This window comes from Hesperophylax consimilis, chromosome 4 (genome assembly GCF_061612785.1).
Source record: "Hesperophylax consimilis isolate HC1 chromosome 4, BYU_Hcon_1.0, whole genome shotgun sequence".
Classification (NCBI taxonomy): domain Eukaryota; kingdom Metazoa; phylum Arthropoda; class Insecta; order Trichoptera; family Limnephilidae; genus Hesperophylax; species Hesperophylax consimilis.
The window spans coordinates 15,963,988-15,987,956 of NC_142839.1; the positions used below are offsets into that span (position 1 = coordinate 15,963,988).

The 23,969-nt window shown below is 35.2% G+C and overlaps 1 protein-coding gene across 1 annotated transcript; it reads left to right on the forward strand.

Moving 5' to 3' along the window:
- Window positions 1-824: 824 nt before the first annotated feature.
- Window positions 825-19,464, forward strand: RabGGTa (Rab geranylgeranyltransferase subunit alpha). Its single transcript, XM_089631265.1, has 10 exons — window positions 825-918; window positions 3,371-3,481; window positions 3,615-3,733; window positions 6,788-6,981; window positions 8,031-8,192; window positions 11,477-11,590; window positions 12,495-12,739; window positions 13,105-13,294; window positions 16,786-17,135; window positions 18,599-19,464. Exons 1-10 carry the CDS (start codon window positions 916-918, stop codon window positions 18,755-18,757), a joined length of 1,647 nt encoding a protein of 548 aa, XP_089487391.1. The 5' UTR covers window positions 825-915; the 3' UTR covers window positions 18,758-19,464.
- The last annotated feature ends 4,505 nt before the right edge of the window (window positions 19,465-23,969 follow it).

Here is a 23,969-nt window from a genome sequence, read left to right on the forward strand (position 1 = left end):
CCAAAAAGCTTGAGACTACTCAGTCTCAGAGTGATTTGAGACACGTACTGTCTAGTGACTGGCATGTGTATACGTCTTGCAAATACAGGCATGCAAGGACGCAATTTGCATGCAAGTTTAACTTGCATGTGTATTCTCATTGCGCCAGTAACTTGTACATGCCATTAACATGCATGCAAGCTACTGTTCCATTTTACAGGCATGTGTATCGCCGCCTTTACTGACGGTCGGTCGTTCGTGATTCGGTCGGAGTCGGAGTCGAACGAAACGAGAGGCTAGAAAATATAAATCGCTACGAATCGCAAGTTTGACGGCCTCCGTAGTCGAGAGTAGGTAAGATTCTCGACTACAAATCCACAGGTGGCGGGTTCAAAAATCCCGGCGTGCAGAGGTAAATTTTATTAAATTAATTTGTGTTGTTCCATAATTAATTCATAAAAAAATTATATAAACTCTACGCCCAAGAAGGACAGGCCCTATGCGGGCGCAGTTGGAGCAGTCTGCTCCTGGCGCCGAATTACTAAAACTCTGATAGAACACCTAACAATCCAAACACATCGCCCTTGAGATTATTTTTCAAAAACATATGGACTGAACTTACTGCCGATTTTGTATTTCAACAAGTACTATTCTTTTGAAATTTTGAAAGATTTTATGAAAATTTCGAAATATTCAAATATTTTGGGGAAATTTTTGTCCGAAGGTCTCTAGCCACCAATCATTGTACGAACATAAAGTGGGGAATTTAAGAAAATTTGGGTCTAAAATCTAGGGAAATAAAATTTTTGGGCATACCATCACTGATATCAACTGTCAAAGGAATTTGACAGATCAGACGAAATTTTCGTCACGGATTGTCAATCCTTTTCTGAATTGCAAACAATTGGGGTTTCTTTGACTTTTAACGCATTCATAATGGTATGTAAAATTATTTTATGTAAATAGCGTCACCTTTACGCAAATAACAATATTTTTTTATTATTACTCATAGTTACAAATTCATAAATTTGATTTTCATCTTTCTGTAAACACCTTTTTATTTATTGGATGTACAAATATATTTATAAACTTTTACATAGTTATCAGCTCTAATTTATTATAAAAGTACTGTGAGTGGTTAATTTATGAAAGTGTCTTTGCTACAGTTAAAAGAAAATATGTCGATTTTGCCAACCACCGCATTCAAATAGAATTATGAACTCCTTACCTGTGTGTGTTGGAAAGATAACATTTGTTATTCTCAATGACCTCATGTAAATACGTCATATCCTTATAATATTAACTCTAAATGTAGAAGATCAAAGAAACACACTTCGTTCCCACTGAAATGTATTAATTAAAATGTTTTTTTAAGAAAAGATAAACAGTCGAAACATATAATGCGTGTAGCCTTAATAGCTATACGAAAGCGCCCCTACACGACTGTGAATGGGTCTTGCCAAAAAGGGATTATCATGTAAAACCGCTGAATAGATACTGAGATATTATCATGTAAAACCACTGAATAGATAACCACTGAGCAGAGTATAATAAAATATGAACAACCAGAGAAATATTACTAAAAAGGAGCTGGAAAATTTGAAATTCTAAAAGCATTTGCACAAATGCAAAGAATTTAAAATGAATACCACCTGTCAGCGTGGAATCCGTACAGGTTTTTTCGGGATGTGGAAAATAGCTACTAAATTAAGATCATCGCTGATTTATGAAACCTTAACTCCTGAGGCTAATTTGTTCGGTTTTGGGAAAAAACAACTATTACCTGTAGAACCAATTTGTTAACTTTTTGGAACATCTCGTATGATCTAGAAATCGCTGTCTCCCTTACCGTCATAGTTAGAAATTGAACTAAACGGTGTTAGAAAGAGAAGACACCAAGCTTTGTATTCTAATATAGAAGTTAACCACAGAATAATTAAAATGTTCACCTCTATGAAACCAAAGGAAGACCGCAATTTAAGAAAAATTTCTGAAACTTTTAAATAAATTATTTTTGTATGAAATGCCAAAAAAGTGAAGTCGTAATGTTTATATTAAATTAGTCTAATAAAATAAGTTTTTTTTTCACTAGCACTAATTTTAGTTCCGTGTTTAGACGAAAAAACGTAAGGTGAACCATTTTTAAAACTTTTCATCTTTGATTTAAAAATTTTAATATTTTGTAAATTATATGTTTATTTCTAAGGCCTGAAGGAACACTTTGATCTTAGTGAGGTTGCATTTTAAGTCTCAAAATATTTAATGAATTTTTAATTGTAATACGTCTGGCACACTTGAGATGATTTTTAAAGAAAATGGTAGTATAAAAATCAGTATTATGAATTTTTTCCTATTTTCGTTTTTTTTCTTTCTTTTGTGCATCTTTATTTTTAATATTATTGCAATTTAGTTAACAATGTATGTTACATAATCTGTTTATAAATACATGAAAGATATAATTAAGCGTTTGTTATAACTCAAATTTTTTTATAATAATTTTAATTTAACCGGGATCCCAGGATTGAAAACTGTTAGCACCGTAATCCTGGTTTTGAAAAAAATTCCCGGGATTGAAAGCCTTAGAGGAGACCAACATTTTTAACTTATATCCCACTACAAAAAATCTCTCAAACATAAATGCTAATGGATTAGTAATGCATCTAATCAGATGTTCTAAACACAAAATAAATTAAAATAACATTTTTGTAATTTGTACCGTCTTACCAGATAATATGTTTAAATATTTAAAAAAAATAGTATAGATAAGCTACCATATATAGTTTAAACAGAATAGCTAGTTATGTTAAGATAAATGATTTTTTAAACATATCCGGAAATACGCTGGCGTTCAAGATGTTAAAGGGATACATCGAAATATTCCCAAGTGCGCCATAGGTCCTGAGCACTGAGAAATGCGTCAACAGACTCTGTCGGACTCGTCCCTTCGCATCGATTCGTGGGCATTGTCGCTAGTAAGCTCAAAGTCATAGTGTGGAGCGGTGGCCTGTCGTCTTGTTATCTCACCAAAATTCGACCTTGAAAATACAGCGAAAAAAAAAATTTGCACGGTGGTTTTTTGGTGATTTCTGCAAATGTCACTTATTATTTTTCTGTCTAAATAATTTATTTATTTTGATAAAGGCAAAGAAGCTTTGACTGATTTTGTATTATCATTTCCAAGTATGGGAAATATCTGGCAGGAACTATCCCCATTGACCCCTCTACAAGAGAGAATTTCGGTACACACTTTCGTTAGACATAATGAGAACTGCCCACAATGCACGTCTATCGGTTTATCTCTTTAGTGGGTAAAACAGAAACAGGGACAGTTAGACAATATGCATTTTCATAATTCAAATTTCTGACTAATTAATTAAATATGTTTATTTAGCACGGAAGATTGAAAGTACGGACGTCGGAAGAGGAGAAAATTAGAAAGGAAAAGGAACGTGCCAAGAAAGTAATAGTTTTCAAGAGTGGGATGGAATTACTCTTTAAAAAAGTAAGAGTAAAATACTTATTAACTTCACATAATATCAATTATTTTTATCACTTTTTTTCATAATACATTATATTATTTTTGTAAGTTACTCATTTTCTGATTGGTAAATATTTTGATGTATAATTATTTTCAGAGATCCAATAAAGAGTATGATGAAGAAGCATTGGAGGTTTCAGGACAACTGGTGTCAGCAAATCCTGATATTTACACTGTGTGGAATTATCGAAGAGAAATCCTATTATTTCTAATCAGGTACAATTTTTATGATATTGATGCACTGTGTACCATCGCCATCTCGAGTAAAAAACGAACTAACTAACTAAGCATCACGCCGTTTCCCCGCAGGGGTAGGCAGAGAGGACGGACCGCCAAACAACTCGTTCTTGGCACACACTTCTTGCCTCATTCACATTCATACATCGTCTCATACATACTCTTCTATTATTCTGACTCTTGACATGGCCCGACTCGAGTATCTGATTCACTTGATCGTGCCATGTCTTTCTCGGGCGTCCCCGGCTTCTGCTACCATTTGCATTTGCATCATATATCCTCCTTACACTCCTATCTTCGCTCATTCGCTCTACATGCCCAAACCATCTAAGCGTCCCTTTCTTAATCTTACTCATTACGCTTACATCAGCCTTGCACTCTTTGCGGATCTCCACATTCCTCACATGATCAAACATGGTTTTACCACACATACGCCTCAGGGATCTCATTTCAACAGCATTTAATCTTCTTTCATCCTTTCTTTGCCAGTTCTATGCCTCACTTCTATACATCAAGGTAGGTACCAGCACTCCATTGTGGACTGCTAACTTCGCTTCTTTGGACAATTTTTTGTTAGCGCCAACGGTGTTCAGTCCTCCATTAACGGAATTACCTGCATTTACCCTTCTTTCAATATCTCTGTCAGCCTTCCCATCTCTCGTAAACATACTTCCTAAATACACAAATCTCGAGTGCATCATACATCATACATCTCGAATCATACATCTCGAGTACATGTTGGATAACATGACAGCGTTCATTCGGTATCATAGATCAGTGGTTTTCAAAGTGAGGGTCGCGAGACATCAATAAATTAAATTAGAAAAATATATTATGTATACAGCAAACCATGGTTATCATTTTACAGAAGAATTAGGTCAATGACAATTAAAAAATTGTACCTAAGTAATACAAATTAAAGGTGCGCTCGTCTATTAATTTATCGAACCTTTGTTGTGTTCGAGACAGTATGAGGGCATCTTCCAATTTTAGTTTGTTTCTATATTTCGTTTTTATCACAACCATGGAAGAAAAGTGCTCTTGTGTAAAGCTTGATATTTTTAAGAAGTGCATACCATTAAATACATTAAACGACAGGTGGTTGCGCGGAGGTGAAATTTTTTTATTACTAAAAAGTTTGAAAACTGCCGCCAAAGATAATAGAAAAAAAGGGAGATATGACATGGAAGCGTGACTACTGTCGCTGAGTTATGACCAACCTGGACAGACTATTAAAGCGGAGGAGCCAATGAAAGTTATGTTTTTGTATGTACGTAGATGCAAAGGCGGGGCAACGCTTTGTGTATATGCTATTTGCAGTAGTAAGGGTAAATATGATGTTGGCAACACTTGTGCGTCCGGTTTCGTACTAATATTAGTTCATGACACACCTCCATTTTTTTCTATTTATGTTCTGAACCAACCCTTTATTCTGCTGTGTCTGGCTAGTGTTGCAATTATTTAAAAAAAAATGTGGATAATTAATTATTTTTTATGATTAATTATTGGGTTATAATGCCATGTTATGCTTCCTCCTCCTTAAGCCAACGTTTCAGTAATGTTATTATTTATTTTTAAAAGATCTTCATAATATAGTTTTCCACCAAAACGTTGAAGGGATGAATAGTAATAATACAGAAAAAATACTTATGTAACAATTTTAGACAGCTTATCTATGTTAAAATAAAGAATGCACAGTTAAATTATTTTAAAGAGACCCCTGCTCATGTAGTGGTGTACTGGATGGACTAAAAATAATGAGTATTTAACTTTTTAACGCTTTACATTTGAATGCACATTAAAATTCAAATTCAGATTCAACATATCTTTATTGTACATATACAATATAAAGCACAGAGGGTATATCTCATACGCATACTTTAGTTAACCCAATAAATGATAAGTAAAAACTGCATATTTACCTGTAATAATGTCGCGAGTCTAAATTTAAACAGCCAACTTCTATAAGTACTTGAGTATGCTAGATAAAAATAATTATTTTAACTACTCAGGCAAATTTGTTCGGTTTTCCGAACAAACAGCTTTTACCTCTAGAGGCAATTTGTTCACTTTTCAGAAGAGCTCTCATAGAAATCATTGTCTCCCTTACTGTCATAGTGAGAAATATGATCTAAACGGTGTTAGAAAGAGAAAACACTATACTTTATATTCAAATCTTGATGTCAACTGTAGAATAATTAAAATGTGCACCTCCATAAAACGGAAGGTTCCGACTGCAATTTAAGAAAAATATTCGAAAGAAATATGAAAATTTGTGAATTTTTTATATAAAATGACTAAAAAGTGAGGTGTCAGTAACGTTTAGAATACATTTGCATAATAAATTGTGTGTTTTTTGCATTATCCGTAATTTTAGTTCAGTGTTTAGATGAAATAATGTAAAATGAGACATTTTTTAAACTTTTTTATATTCGCATTAAAAATTTTAATATTTCTAAAATTCTATGTTTATTTCTGATAGTAAAATTTGAAAGCTTATTTTGTCAACTTTGTCAATTTTGTCGACCTTCTGACAGCGTCTTTAAGAAATGTTATGGTCAATATACCAGAGGCTTGAGGGGTTAAAGTCAATAATAAAATATCAATAAATATAATAATTGTTAAATGTCGTTACTCACCCAGTATCTTTGGGCAGTTGCGGATTAAGTGGGGACTGCAGGCGGGTGTTCCAAACTAGTTCGAACCAGTTTGACGCACGCTCGTGATACTATACTAATACGTTCAAAAATTTCCTCCTTAATACGATTGGCTTTAATAATTATTTAAACAAAGTAGTATAAATAATTAAAATGATTTTCCTCAATTAATGCGTAGTATAACAAAAGTACAGTGTAACAGTAAAAAAAATATGTTTTGTCACGTCTAACTGGCAAATTTGTACATAAATAGCTCTGTTATAAATGAATCCTTTGTTTTGTGAAGTCAAATTAAAGTTGCATGGATTACTTTACTTACATTACTTTTAGATGAAGACAGATACAACTATAAAGACAACTTTTGGTGTTTTTTCAGTCAAGGTGATGAAGAAAAGTCCTCCAAGCTTCTGGACTCTGAGCTGCAACTAACAGAACATTGTTTAAAAGTTAATCCCAAGTCGTATTGTTCGTGGCAACAGAGAGTTTGGGTTTTAGACACGAGACCGGATCCAGACTGGACGAAGGAGCTGAAACTTTGCAATGCATATTTGAAACTGGATGAAAGGAATTGTAAGTAGAAATTACCCATTCTATTTTAAAGACTCAAAAATTATTTGTAGGGAACCACAACTTTATTATGTTTTTCTTATAACATACTGTTAAAAAGTCCTCGTTACTTATTCTTAGGCGCCGTTTCAGCGTTTGTATAGTTAAGCCGGCCGAAAGTTCTATTTATGGCTGGTTTTACCAAACCTACGCCACAGTAATAAATCATATTTTCCATTGTTGCAACTTTACGCGCCGCTTAATATTTATACTGCATTTATAAGTAAGGGAGATATATGCATTGGAGTAAATCGCGTGGTAGTATTTCATTGAAATTAAACAAACCTCGCATCTTTTTAGCCATTGACTGTCAATGAAACAAATTGTAATCAGGCTGTAAATAAGTGATGCACCATTTTTTTGCTTATGCCCACAAATGCTGTCGATTCATATCATTCGAAAAGTCAAACAAAAAAATTGTAAAAGTTTTCATCATTTTTAATAACTTGTTATTTTGGGCGGCTGATTTAAAAATTGAAGACAGACTAAATAGTTTGTCATGAAAACATTGTATTTTTTATTGTAGCACCTATAAATTCAATCGATGACTATAAGCTCAAATATAACAAACTCACTGCTATTACTTATGTGATGGTATTAGACAACTGACAAAAAATATTAATAATAATATTTTGTTGAGCCGAGAAGGATATAACTGAAGTGTTTTGTTGTTGATTTTTTTATTTAACATATCATAATATAAAGGTAAAGTATGTTTTTGTAGAATAAAAAAAAAAAAAAATATAATATAAATAAATATCATACTTTATTTAATATGTATTTAAGACTTGTGTTGCATTGTTGTAATATCTTTTTTAAGGTGAACATAATGACACATATACAATATGGATATTCTTGTCATGATATTATTATGGCATTCATAAGATAAATAGATTTTATCCTGTAAGATAGATTGTAACTTTTTAACAAAATTAATTCAGTAAATGACCCTCTGCTTTCTAATGTACGTATGTTATAATTTTTATATTTAGCAATTTTTGTTATGGTTTCAGTTCATTGTTGGGATTACCGCCGCCATGTGGTCATCCGTTCCAAAATTCCCGAGGACAAAGAGTTTGAGTACAGCACTGAAAAAATTCATGAAAACTTCTCCAACTATTCAGCCTGGCATTATCGCAGTAAATTGTTGACCATTTTGTATCCGGACAAGGATGGTAGGTTTATTTATTGTAACTCTATTTTAATTTTACGTTTTTCTTTTATATATTTGTAGTGGTACGCCACTAGTCGAGTCGGACGGTGTCAAGTACTACTTAGTACACAGTGCCAAGCGCTAAGGTACCTAGGCCGTCATAGATCACACTCAAAATTTCGGCCGTTGCTCTTATATTTATTTGGCAATGTTTGTAGCCATAGCAACTAGAATGTTCGGGAACGTTCTTAGGTGCAACTTGAATCAATTGGCACCTTAGATGAGCGACAGCGGGTAGGTAGTCAGTCAGTCTACTAAGTGCTAATCAAAATAACTTACTCATTTCGCGTTGCGATTACTTAAATAATTTTTGCTGTAATAAATCTATCATAAAATATTGCATGGTTTACTTTCAACACTGAACACATCTTCAACCTTCGCAGCAGTCGTGACCCCGACGTGATCATTTTATTTTTTTCCCGTACATTCTTAAAGTTGTGGAACTTTTACTGTGCTATAGTTATAATGCGAAAATGTCCCTCCCAAGTACAATTACGCCGCCAGAGGTTAATCGGGTAGCGGTGCTCGTTGCGCCTTTCTGCCTTAATGTCCCGGAATTGTGGTTCGCCATGGTAGAGCAGAGTTTTGCTTCATCGGGAGTGACGACAGATGCCACCAAGTTTGGTTTCATCTTCGGGTCCCTGGATCTCTCATATACTCAAGAGGTTCGGGACATTATTGTTAACCCCCCCGAGGTTGTGGCGTATGCCCTTTTAAAAACAGAGCTGACTCGACGCCTCAGCTCCACCCAAGAGCAGAAGATAAGGAGACCTTTGGAGCATGAGGAGCGCGGAGTACGTAAACCCTCTCAATTTCTCGTGTCATATACAAACTCTTGCGGGCAGTGCCGTGCCTGATGAGATAATTAAAACCTTGTGGATTTGCTTGGACCATTTGCATGCTTCAGCATGCAAATGGTCCTGGCCACGCAACAGGACACCCCACTGGACAAGGTAGTCAATTTGGCTGACTCCATTGACGAATACGCCGGCAGACCTGCCCTCAACGAAGTTACTTGCAGCACTAGTGAGGAAACACTCAACGCAGCAACTATTGCTCACTAAAATGCAGCAACTATTGCTCCCGCTGAAACAAGAGCTGGATTCCTTGTGGCATGTTTTAACTCTCCCAGTCGCACCACAAATCCCAGACTTTGAGGCATATGCTGGTACCACAGGAAGTATGCGACCAACGCACGGGAGTGCACCAAACCCTGCAATTTTGAGCAGGAAAACGTCCAGAGGCTTTCACTGATGGCGACCAGCTCCAGCAGCCCATCCCCATTCAGTCGCCTCTTCATCACAGACAAGGTCTCATGTATACAATACCTAGTGGACACAGGTGCGGACCTACGCGTCTTTCCACGACGCCTGATCCAGGGATGCCCTTCTAAACAGGTCTATGAGCTGGTGGCCGCGAATGGCAGCACCATCGCCACCTTCAGTAGTCTAACACTCACACTTGAGCTTGGACTGCGACGCGATCTCACCTGGAGCTTCGTCGTTGCTGACATATCAAGGCCATTAAGGAATTTCGCCATTCTACCCTACACCACATTCAAACTACCCCTGGTCCCCCAGTCGCTGAATGACCCCGCCGCCTCGCTCCGATAAGCTCAAACTGGCCAAGAAGGTATTTGAGACCATGGTCCTACTAGAAATCGCCCGACCCTCCGAGAGCTGTTGGGCATCACCTCTATACATGGTGCCTAAGAAAGATGACCAATGGCGACCATGCGCGGACTACTGGTCCCTCAACGCCAGGACAATCCCTGACCGATATCCTGTACGTCATATTCAACATTTTGCGCAGTCGTTGAGAGGTGCCAAAATCTTCTCTATCATCGATCTGGTTCGGGCCTATAACCAGATCCCTGTAGCTCTAGAGAACATTCCGAAGACGGCAATTAATCAAGTATAAAGTAAATGTAAACCAAGGTATAAAGTCAAAATTTCATAAAAATAATTAATAAATAAAATACATAAAAACTGTTATCAAACATTCATAAGACGAAACAGTTTTCACGCGTGATAATAATTATACAGCGGAACTTGTTTATAAATAAACAATTTTTTTTTTAAAATAAAAAATCATTATTAAATATAAAAAAGAAAAACAAAAAAAACGAGTGCTATGTTTAAATTATTTTACCTTAAAATTATAATAAGGTGTACCTCATGGAGGAATAATATGTGAATTTCCTCCAAGGGTGTACTTGGATGGGTTTGACTGCTGAAGAGATAAACCGTTAAAAGTGTGTTATAGTCTTATCCTTTTGCCCAAAGTAGGCTAATTTTTTCCTTACTTCTGATGATATAGAGCAAACATTCTAAAATATCCAAATTCCTTTACTAATAACTGATTTTTATTTTATCTGTCATTTTCATAATATTGTGTAAACAAAAACCTAGCTAACAACCACTCTGTAAATTGCCATCTCAACACAGGCGTTTCACACCTAGTGAGATGGGCAATACGTCATTACTTTAATTAAATGTAATATTAAAATACAGAAATAAAAATATACAAAAAATAGATAATCTATCACACTGGCCCATGACTAGTAAGTCAAGAGGCCTTATTTCTTTCAAATCGGTAAAGGAATGTAATTATTATGTATGTACAATGCACAATATTGTCTCTATAATTCGAACATTTAAAAACTGAGCCTGTTCAGTTTAACAAATTTTTGGTTTGCTGAATGGAACAGCTGGATTTTCAAAACATTTGAGAATTTGACATTTTTCAGAATCTTTATAAAGTAGATGCTACATAGTCAAACTCTCTCCACTAAGGCCAGGTATATTAGTTGCTTGGTTGAAATATCGAGTTTAGCTCATAAATACTTATGTAGATATCACCAATAATACACATTTTGTCTAAGATTTTGATAGAGGAATGTGATTCTTTTTTCTTTGCAAAAATAAACTATTGACTGTCGTCGGGGTGTTTCAAACAACCTCAGTTTATTTTTACGCAGGTTTAATTTACGATTTGTTTTTTGATATAGTTCCCCACTATATCAAAAATCAATCAGCATGGTGCTATATGCGAGAATACTAATTGTAAATAGTATTTGTTTTGCTGGAGTTGGTGGAGTGCACTATGAATGAAATTATGACAAACTAGCTGCTGAAGACAAACTTTTTTCTTCAATGGTTAAAGTTTTCTGTTTTCCACCCACCCGTCCCCCTCCCCGTCACCTGGAATGCAGGAACTATACTGTATTTATTTAATGACTTTCAGGAGTAAGGCCAATTGAAGAAGTCCGTCTTCGGGATGAATTAGAGTTGGTACTCAATGCTGCATTTACTGACCCCAATGATACAAGTGCCTGGTTCTATCAGAGATGGCTTCTAGGTGAGTTTTTAAATTATTTTATTATATTTGAGAAACGCAGTCGAATACATTGCTTCTAGTTTTCAAATTAATGTAGCTGAGTTGCAATGGCAAAAATCAAATTTAATTCCTGTTTAATTTTTTATTAACACATTGTAGTCGGGCAGTTAAAACAATAGACTATAGCCTATAGCGGGTGTTTTTTTCGCGGTTAGCTCAAAAATATATCGCTTTCTTAAAATTGACACAATTTCTAAACCAAATAATATTTTCGATTGAAATTTTCAAAGAAATCATATATAAAATTTGATCATCAAAAATAAGTTATAATTGCTTTGATTACATCATAATTTCACAATTAGTCCAATACGTGAAATGACTCAAACTAAACTGGACATTGAGATAGCATAAAAGCTCTAGATTTGTGGCAACGCCTTTACAAGCGGCACACTAGCCAATCCGGACAAGGCATCTCAAATAACGTGGACAGACTGACGCCTAGCACCCAGGTAGCAAATTACCCTTCAAGGCGTTTTATTTCACGCTGATAATAAACCCGTATAATGCCGTTTCCCGCCAAAAACCAACAGTCGACAAAAACGGCATTTGCCGTGTCCCGCAGTTGACCGACAGTCCGCGAAAAACGGCAAATGCCGTGTCCCGACGACAATGTGTTAAAATGCTTCTTAAATCATCATAACCTCTAAAACTAGCCAGTATCAATTCACAGACGGATTAATGCCTGCTTTACTGCTTGCCTATTGGCAAAACATGCATGTTTGCCTGAACATATTTGCCTGTGTCTGTCACATATGTGAATCTTCGGCGGCTGTCCTTCTACATGTTAAAATGTACCGCATATGTGAAACGGCCTGCATTTTAAAGGTTAATAATTCTTTAAATATGTACATTATTTTGTTTACAGGGGGTGGGACAAAATTAAAACGTCTGGCTGTTTGTAGGATCACTCCGACCAAGTCATTTATTGCATTTAACCAAAGCGTGCCGAGCCCATCTTTGTCTAGTGATATCAACATCACAGTTAACAATATTGTAGTTAAAGGAGTATGGAAATCAGTATCGGGGTTGAAACAAGATGTTTTGTGGATTTTGGAACATGAAAATGATAATATTAGCCAATTGTTTTCCAAACCTGATATTTCAATTGAGGTATTTTGTTGAATATTTTCACTTTAACACATTTGAATTGAAATTTTTTATTGATTGAGAATACAAAATATATTGTTTTAAGCGGCCCGAGACTATAAATGTCAATTGTCAATATTATTGTCAATACTGGGTACAGGCGTGACAAACAAGTGTCAAGCAAAAGTTGCACACTAATGAAAATGTCCGAATATATTATATAGCCACTAATGATTTCTTACACTTTTTTTGCCCTTTTGACGGCATATTTATTTATTTGCTAGTTGGGAATGTGTGTTGGGTGTTGTTTGGATGCTGGATGAAGTATTGACAATAATAATGATCGTCTTTGGACCACTTTACAAATGTATTAATATTCTATATTTTAGGTTCAATTACTCCAGGAGAACGGAATGAGAGTTAATTGCACAAGATCTTCAGGAACCGCTGACGATGGTGAATATATTGGTATTTGTCCAATAGATTTTAAAAACAACTATGGGGATCAAGTTCTTGAAGAGTTGGAGAAACAGAAAGATTCGTGTGAACAGCTGCTTGAATTGGAGCCTGATAGTAAATGTATGCATTAAAATTTATTGGTATTTTGATATTACGTTAAAATAACTTTTACATATTTTTTATTTATTAAACACTATGTGCCTTACTAATAAACGTTACACAACTACATATAAATTTTACACAAATGATAACCAACTGTTTACCATAAATTAATGGTTGTTTACCATTTGTGTACAATTTAAAACACGTTTATTAGTAAGAGTGTATTACTTTATTTTATGTTTCAAATAAAAGTGTGTGTACAGGTGTCAATCTCTTCTTAGGCCGTCATATCATTTGTCAGTAAGGAATCGAAATAAACCGAGCTCTGTAAAACCCTGCTCAGAAAATTAAAGTTCGCTAAAGTAAGGTAAAGGTTGTAATGATCTGCCCTTTTTACTTCAAACTTTTCCTTCTCTTCTTTCTACGATAATTTTCCTTAAGTCCCGTAGGTAACTTTTCCATAAGGCTTTGGTTATATATATATCCGGGGAGGGAAGGTCCTCCCTGCCGTCTTTTCTTTATTACACACCCCTTCAAGAGTGTACATCCTAGTTTGTCTACGTGACGTACGACCTTGAACGTACTCATTTCACGTGACGGTTCAGTATAAAAAGGCTTCACCGAACGTTGTGTTGGTTTTTTGTTTCTCGGTTTAGAAACCTAGTTATTTATGTATGTGTGGTATCCCTTGGTTCTTTTGAGATAGAGTGAGTTGAATCCATTACCGCTGTGTTTTAAAACCATTTTATAAACCTTATCTTCTAAGTCGCCTGCTCCCCCCCCACTAGCTACTCGATTCTACCTATCGTAGGGTAATGTGAATATAATAAAGTGTTAGATTTTATATATGTGATATACATACGATAAGTTTATGGTGTTAGTTGTCGGCGCCATCCATGTATATATTTTGGGAGGGGAAGGAGAGGAAAGGAAATGAATTTTTTTTCAAGCTAAGATTGACTCCTCCTCTTACCAAACAAAACTGATGGATGATAATTTGAGCAAGGCGATCGATATCTGCGTGTCTGGATATCACAACCGGCCGGGTCTCCCCTTGTTCCAAATCGGCAACCTTCACGCCAGAATAAAGAAAACCAGGTCTCATCACCAATTTCAGAATTGCCCCAATCTCAAACACCTCCAGGAAAATCTACTTTACTGAGTGTAGAAGGGGAAAACCATGACATCCCTTGTCACGAATCTAGTCGCGAAAATGTGACACGCAAGGTCCTAAGTTACGTGCCACCTCCAGAAAACGTTGTAACTCCCACGCCGTCGGGGATTTACATCCCTTTCTAGGTCAATACATAGGTAACACACGACGATCTTGTCGACATTTTGCCTGCTTATTAACGATAGGTTGTGTGCCTACCCATTCAGCCAATTATCATGTGAGATATATGTAAGGTCTACTCGAAATGCCAAATTTGGGATGAGGACTGTCTGTATTTTAATATTTGGTTCCAGTATTTATTTTATGAGGTTACTAGCATCCTCGTGTATTAGGTATGGGTAACTTCTACTGAATACCTATCCTCTCAGGTAAGGTATAAACGGATAATTGGTTTGATTTTTTGCATTTAATTTAAAGAGGCTGCCTACCTCTCGAAAGATACCTGTTGAGAAAAGTTGTTCGGTTGGTAGTTTTATTTCGGAGATTACCATCTCCCTCTTTCGACTTTAGATTTGTTTTTGTGCATCCCAATTCGTAACTTAGAAAGTCAAATAATAGATGAAAAGTATTAAATTAGAAAGTCAAATAACAGAAGAAAAGTTTTCATTTCGTTCCGTCTGGTTGCATCCGATCGCTTTCAATTTGGGACGGCATACGCTAGCAAAACTTCCCCTTTGACTGACTGTACTCCGCGCCTCTCGGCCTATATATGAAAAGGTCGTTGACTCGTCTCTCGCTCACAGCTGATTGACGGTTCGCCTAGCACATCCCTGTTAATGATAACATTATTTGGGCGGCAGGTGTCGTAAACTTAGTTCCTGTACCTCGGTTGTATCCGTCTTTTAAAAAGGTCCTCTGAAATTTAATAAATAATATAAAAACTCACCCAGTTAGGCACCTCTCATTCTCAGCGTGAAGCTTACCTGGTTACACTATATAGCTAAATCACTTTAATTTTCGACCTCCTCCCTACGCTTATAAAAGGGTAATTAAATATTCCTGTAAATAAAATTGTACCTCCCTAATCTGTTAGGATTCGAACCCACAGTTAATAATCTATTTGATTCTCTGGTTTTCGGTCTCCGTGGATAGAATGCCATCTCGCCAAATCAATAACTTAGCCCGATTAAACACTTCCTGCCTTTAAGTACATTCACTCTATTTTAAAAACGCAATCATTATTTTTATTATTTTCATGTTTTTAAGACAAGCAATCTAGTTCGAACTGTATACGAAATCACGTTTAAATCAACACAACTTTATAACACAATCGCGATTGCACAACACCTGGCGCCCCTGAGGTGGGTTTTTACAAAACGGCGCTCTACAAATTATCCAATTATTATTATTGTCATTATTATTAATTTTTTTCCCACTGAGTCGAACCACTTTCACTTCACACAAACACCGGATCAATAATCTTTCACTTTAATTCAATATTCCGCAATACTCTCTAATACCATTTGAATTCAATAATTAACTGTAATTTCAAACAACACTTCTTATTTGTATCCCTTTCTCGGGGCTGCCAATGCACCCAAGTTCAAAACTCGACTGTCTCTCCGGTCTCTCCTTCCCCGTGGGAATCTGTTTACTCCAGGCCTGTCTGTCCATAAATCTTCCGTCGTTGTCTAAACAAAAAATTTTTTTGAGCACGTTCGTTTATTATTTATCGTTTATTTTCGTGGATATTCAAAACATCACAAGGTCTGCAGCGCAGTCCATTGTGGGACTTTTCTGCACAGGGTCTTACAGCACTCGGTGTATGTCGATTCCTTACCGACCCATGGAATGACGGACTAAGTGAGATAAACAAGGTCAAATATTATTATATTAAACATGAGTAATTCTCAATTAGGGAGGTATTAATTAATATCAAGAAACCAGTCAATTTTTAACTAATGGCCTGTTGTCAATGTGTTGCGTACCGAAACACGCCACTGATTGCATCAGAGCTTTCCATGTGAGGAGGAGATAAAGCTATATGACTGCTTTACGCTAGAAAGTAATGCAAGTATGTATACAAAGATTGGTCACTTAGCAATGATTGTTTTTGAAGATGGAATAACTAAAAATTTTACGGAATCTGATTCTAAGTTAGTACAGCAGAAATTTTACTTGTGTACTATATCTTAGGACTACTACGAGGTAAGAGGAGACTAGGGGCGGGTGTTCAAAACTGTTTGGATCCAATTTGAATCACTATCACAGTGTGCACAAATACACTCTTTAAAATGATTTTGCTAAAAATTACCTCCATATTAGGTATATTTAAAATTTGGTGAGATTTTCAGTTTAGAAATCAGTAAATATCATTATGTCTGAATTTTTTCAGGGACTCATCTCACATTAGCTATTATCAAACACTCCATTGATCACATCGAAAACTATGATAGTTGCAATCAAATCCTAAAAAAACTAATCGATTTGGACTCAAAACGTACAAATTACTACAAAGATTTATGTGCAAGATGGCACCTTGAATACTTCCTCCAAAGAAATGTATGCCAGAATGAGAAAGTGAATAAAGGAAAATTTGCTGAGGAAGAGGAGAAAAACAAAGTTGTAGAACTTTCTACACTTTATCACTTGCAGTACTGGAGTGCCTGTTCTGAAATAGATCTCAGTGGTCATAAGTTAACTTCCCAGAGCCTGCCGATGATGCATGTTTTGCAGAACTGCCAGGTAAGGTTAAACTTCTTTTTTTTGAAATGTAAATACTGCACAAAAATACCCAACTGCTCCTGACTGTATGGAACTTGTGGGATTATGGCATCCCCAATTGGGGTATATAGTGAAGCTGAAGGTAGCGGGGAAGCAATACTGAGAGTATCTTTCACTCTGAAATATATATTATTGTATATCTCACAATATGTACATTTATATTGCTTGGGTGGTGGATGGCATTTAAATTTTTACGGTCTTCTAAAGACTTACTATAAAAACATTTTGTTTAGATCGATCAAGGGATGTAGGATTGTATAGGAAACAATGAAAGCACCTCGACAAACATGCTTTCAATATTGTATCTGGATATTCACATACAAATACTTTGCACACAACTTTATAAATCAAACTTTTTTGTTCCACGAAATACATTAAGAATAATATATCTATCATTGGCGGAATCCCTAACAAGATATGGAATAATTACATGGGGACATTAAACAAAAATAATTCTTAATTTATTTCAAAGATATCTAAATAAATCGGTCAAAGAACCTTAGATACAATGTCCCTAACATTTACAATGCGTTGCCGAACTCAGTAGAAAAATGTGAACAAATTTTTAAGAAGGAGATGGATGCTGAAAAATTGGTTACTGATCAGTAATAAAAGTTTTTATCGCAAAAGCTGTTTCGACATTCAAAGCCATTTTCAAACTGTGGTTACGTCACATTGATGATTCTATTTCTATACTTATGATTCTATTTACCCCTGCCCAATTTCAATTTTAATTTTAATTTGTCTAAAATGATTTATTACCGGTTAAACCGATGATTTACTATCGTAAAATCGATATTACTACCAAGTAAATCGGTTTCACCGGTAATAAATCATTTTAGACATTATAAAAAGTAAAATTGGGCAGGGGTAAATAGAATCATATAAAGAAGTAATTTCAGTTACGAAATGGCTTTGAATGCCAAAACAGCTGTTAAAACTAAAATACTAGCAAGAAATTAGTAATATCAGTATTAAATTTAAAAAAATATATTATTCATTACACTTATTTTTATTTTTTATCTTATGTCTGTGATTCAAAATAATAACTAACTAACTAATTAACCATCACGCCGTTTCGCCGCAGGGGTAGGCAGAGAGGACAGACCGTCAAACAACTAGGTCTTGGCACACACTCCTTGCCTCATTCACATTCACACATCGTAACATACATACTTTTCTATTATTCTGATTCTTGACATGGCCCGACTCAAGTATCTGATTCACTTGGTCGTGCCATGACTTCTACCTTAATCAAAATAATAATACATATGTATAGATCATGGTGTTTTTAAAAAGATATATGTATAAAGTAAATTGTTATTAAAAATATAGTTAGTTATTATTGAACTGCTATCTTATGTATTATGAAATATTATGAAACATTTAAATATTGAAAAAACTAAATTAATCCCTTTTTTCAGACTCTGAACCTGAATAATAACTGCTTTGATTCATTGAGAGGTTTTCCTGCGTTGCCAAAACTACACACCTTAAGCTTGAAAGGAAATCAAATTGATCCGAAACACATCAGAATTGTTAAAGAAAAATGTCCAAAGATTGTTAACATTTTTATTGAATAGCCTACAATATGTATTAGCTTACGTAACCCATAAATATTCTGTATACCTTTGTATTTTGATAATTTAGTTTTCGACTGACTAGTCTGAGGCATCAGATAAGTGCACCTAATGCATAATATATTAATTTTTAGGTCTACATATTAATGAAATCCTTTTAAAATTATGTACCTGCTTTATAATTACTTTTTGCTGATTCCTTTTTTAACAATCTCATAAATTTTATCAATTTTTTTTAAACGATTATAAATAAATATTTGTTGTATCACCATGCTTACAATTCAAAACCATTTGTATTGTGTACTTATCTCTAAATAGTATAAAATAATGTCGCTATCCGCGTCCTTCTGTTTGTGCTCTTAATTCTTCTAAACTACCCAACAGATTTTGATAGAGTTCTCACTATCATCAAGAATTTCTTCCGGAAGGTTTAGATAAATAATACATGCATATTCTATATATAAAAAGTTGACAAAAGTCGATGTTTATCCTAGAACTCAACCTCAAAATTTAACGCCGGGTACACGTCAGCTAGTGTATTTATAAAATAAATAATTTATACATAATTATTTAGTTACATGAATATTGTATGCCTAATAAAAAGTGCATTATTTAAGCACATAAGGGGTAAAATTGGTTATTTTTGTAATAACACGAATTATGTAGGTATGCACTGCCAACTATCTATAGGTTCTGTAATTTTTAATATTTATGCATGAATAAATAATACATATTTTAATAAATTGATATTTTGTTTGATTTTGTGATGCGTTTTCAGCCTTAGAAGACATTTTACCAATTTCAACTGTTGGACAGGAAATAGAAGAATATTGTTTATTGTATGTACGAGGCGTATCCAGAAAGTAAGTGTACTGAATTTTTGTAGGTTACAAATCTTTTTATTGAAACAAAAAAATTACATGGTTACCGTAGTACATATGTAAGCTATTTTTCGACATAGTCGCCATTCCTCTCAATGCAGGTGGTGAAGTGGGGGATCAACTTTTTGATGCCTTCCTCGAAGTAGTTTCCCGCCAACACCTTCGTCCACTTTTCCACCTCCTCCTTTACCTCCTCGTCGGTTAAAAACCTTTTTCCACCCATGTACAGCTTCAGGGAGGTAAAGAGATAATAATCTGAAGTTGCTAGGTTAAGGGAATGCGCGGGGTGGTTCAGGATACCCCATTTAAACGAAGCAAGCAGTTCCTTCGTGGCGTTGGCCGTGTGTGGTCTGGCATTGTCGTGCAGCAGGCTGACTCCCTTTGTCAGCATGCCTCTCCTCTTGTTATGAATCGCCTTCCGCAATTTTTTTAGGGTCTCACAGTATCTTGCAGAGTTGATGGTCTCCACTTGAGCCAGATATTTAATCAAAATTATGCCTTGACAGTCCCAAAACACGGATGCCACGATTTTCTTGGCTGAAATTGTGGTTTTAAACTTTTTGGTGGAGGGTGAAGAGGTGAGAATCGTTTTTAAACTCGCGATACCACTTGTACACACTCGTACAATTCATAGCTTTATCACCATATGCAGTTTTAACCTCATTATAAACCTCAAACGGAGGTTTTTCTTTCCAAACTAGATAACGGATGAGCCGCGTATTTCGCATTTGGCGGGAGATTGGATTGACATTTTTCACAAAACGTGTTGTCGCGTTGACACTTCTCAACGTACTGACCTTGAACAGGTCTCGTTGCAGAGGGGAAGAGTCAGGCTACACGTAAGTGTAGCCAACATATCGAAAATATAATTCATTCGGTCGTGAGAGCTTCAGTACATTTACTTTCTGGATATGCCTCGTATATGTGTGGATGAGATTATATTCCTTCAGTCTTCACTCAGCTCGTGGAGTTAATACAATATCTGCAACTATCTCAACCAACAATAACAATAATAAAACATTTAAAAGTAATAATTTCTTCTTAACTCTTTCTTGCAAGTATTGTGAACTGATTTGACGTGGTTATAAATTGAGCCCTTATGCCTAAAAAAAGTGTTGTGTGAAAAGTGGCTGTTAAAAAGAATAACACCATTTTTTCATAAATTGATATTTTTTAATTTTACTAATGAAAAATTCTATAAAATTTTAAAATTCCAGACATGTTACAATATATTAACAAATAACGCAATGCAGATATATAATATTATATCTGCATTGAATAATAATGACAAACTAGACCGTCCAGACGATAGCGTAATAATACTATCAGATATTCCAAACGCCGATCGTGCAAACCGTCGGTTTCAGTGTAATGCTTAGATATACCATTGTGTTGAAAAATATTGCACTACAAGCTATAATTATAGGTATAGGTCTTGTAGTATCTTCTGTGGTTGAGATTTTAAAAGGATTATTGCTGTGAACGTAGATGTACGTATAGTAAATAAACTGAATGGATCTGCACAAATACAGTGCAATCTCGATTACGCTGTTTTTCCAGAGCTTAATTATTTGAATATCTCTGTAAATATCTCATTTCCCCCACAACATATCCAGGATTGGCCCTGTGCTGGTTATATTCGGGGCGGCCCGCTCTGTACGCCGACTTGCCAAGACGCAGATATTATCCAACACCTAATTCAACGCCCTTGAGGTTTGTATTAGCGCCCAGCGCCACTTGGCTCTTGGCTGCCCCTGAATATATTATATGTGGATTTTCACACATTACAAGATAATTAACCCTAGATTCATAACCTTATCTAAGAGGAACATTATTCATAAACATTCATCTCACAGACGACTAAATTTAAGTGATGAGTTTTGGGGTACTTGTAAATAAAATAAATAAATTAAGTATGGCACTCTTTAATATGTTTAATTAGGTAACAAAAAAATAATAAACGAGTTAAAATTAAATTTCATCGGTACATTCCACACACACGAGGCCGCGATGGTCCATGCACATATACTTTTTGCATTGCTTGCATTGGAACTTTGTCATCATCATCATCATTTTTGGCTCTACAACCCCTGGTGGGTCTTGGTCTCCTCAAGAGTCTTCCTCGGAGAGAACTTTGTCATATGCCGTTTTTTATAATCACAATAACCACAAACCTTTTTTTGAGTACCACTTGGACCAGGTGTGGCAATAGTAGGCATTTCATCTAAAACTTCGGCGATTTTCCTTTTTAGGCATCTCTTCAAAGTTGGCATTTTGTGTCTTTTACGTAACCATGTCGTTATCACTGTCGGAATCTGTCGGGACCATTTCATCTAATTGTACATGATCTTCGACATCACTGATTTCTACATCCTTTTGCTGACTGGTAAAATCATCCATTCTAAAATAAAATAAAAAGATTTGATGTAAAATACACACAATAAAACATTTTGAACGATAAAATAAGATGTAACTATAAATAATAACTCATATAGAATAATATCATATACTTACTTTTACTTTGTATAACCAGAACTCATCAAAAACTATGTTTTCAAAATAACATGCAGTCTCGTCAAAAGTTACACTATTCATAAACATTCGTCTCTCAGACGTTAAAATGTCTATAACTTGTCCACAAGACTTCACTGTGAGGCAAGCGAACCCGAGTTACTAATGAACAAGCGATCTAGGAAGGTACTTGAGAGATCATCATTCTATTTCTTTCACTCGAGACAATAGAAACAAATTTACGTTTTGCGCGGTCTGTGGGACGAATTGTTATGAATCTAGGGTTAAAGAAAAAACAGTTTATAAAATTACGGACATTTTTTTTCAATTTTTAATTAATTGTCAGCAATACTTTTATATTTTGAATAAAATAATTAATTAAACAGTATTTGTCGAATGCAACAGAAACTTGTCTTTAATATATACACATGGCTACGTGTGTTGATAACTTGCCAGTGGTGAATAGTGAACAAGAATGGATATGTATAGAGTTTCGCTCACCGTGCCACGATGCCCGGTTATCAGTAGTCAGTAGCAGCCGGCTCTAATGGATATATCACGCGTTTTATTAATATTGGCTGATGTTTTATCCTCGTTTTTGGCACTAATACACAAAATATTACTTATGTGCATGTGTCCATAATTTGGTTTGGTTTTACACCCAGCCGGGCTTTTACGTGGATTTTAAGAACAGAATATACCTAGTGAGCTATCGAAAATTATGCAAAAAAATTTTAAAACATGGAATAACAGTAAACTGATAAACTGATTATGAAACAATATTAGTAAAACAGTAACATAAAATAATATAAAATAAAATACTACATATAAGAAAAATCACTAAAACTACATTACTAATAAATGTAAACTAATTGTTGACCGGTCGGTGGCCGAGTTGACATCGCGTTTGGGTCCCACCCAGGCGTAGTGTGTTCAATTTCTCAACTGGCTAAGTCCTCCATCACAACACAAGCAACATTTTCAGCATACTGTTGTGGTAGTAGGAGATTTTCAAATATTGTCAGGTTATTCGTAACCCGGAAATGTTTATCTTTCTTAAAAAAAAAAAAACTATTCATTTTTATCCAACTTAAAAATGACAAAATACATACTCGACAAAATTCTAAATGTGTGCCCTGTATGCTGAGAACTGTTCCATGATAAATCAACACATCGACAATTAAGATATTAGAAAAGATGAAAAAAAAAATATTAACCGTTTGATTGCCAATCGTCGACTTTCGTCGATTCGTGTTTTAAAGAAGATTGCCGATCGTCGATTTCCGTCGATTGCGTCAGTCGTGTTCTGATTCGCGCGTACATCGGGTGTGGTGCTGCGGCGTTGGTAAATAATATTCTAATATTATCTTAATAGTTGTAAGATCGTAGTAAACCGTTTAAATTTCAGATTCATTTATTATTTTTTTATTTTAGTTAATTGAAAAAATATAACGTCGAGGGCGTCCTCTGAAATGTCTGACAGCGGGAGCGACGATTTCCACTCCTCTAATTCAAGTTCGAGTAAGAGTAGCTCTGATGAGAGTGATGTCAGTGATGTCATACCTGTGTTTCCCAACCGCAGGATGCGAATTTCCAGTAATTCTTCGGATCGTGACCAAGAAATGGAGAGTAACACCGGAAATTACTCATTTTCAAATGTACCTCCCGGAACCAATTTTTCTACCGAAAATTCTCATTTTTTTCGAAACGCCTGGACTTCGGGATCCTCCTCCGCGTGATTCTAAACCAATATCATATTTTGATTTATCGAAATCCTTGAAAATTCAAAGAACTTATGGGGTTTTAAAAAAATATATAGTTTC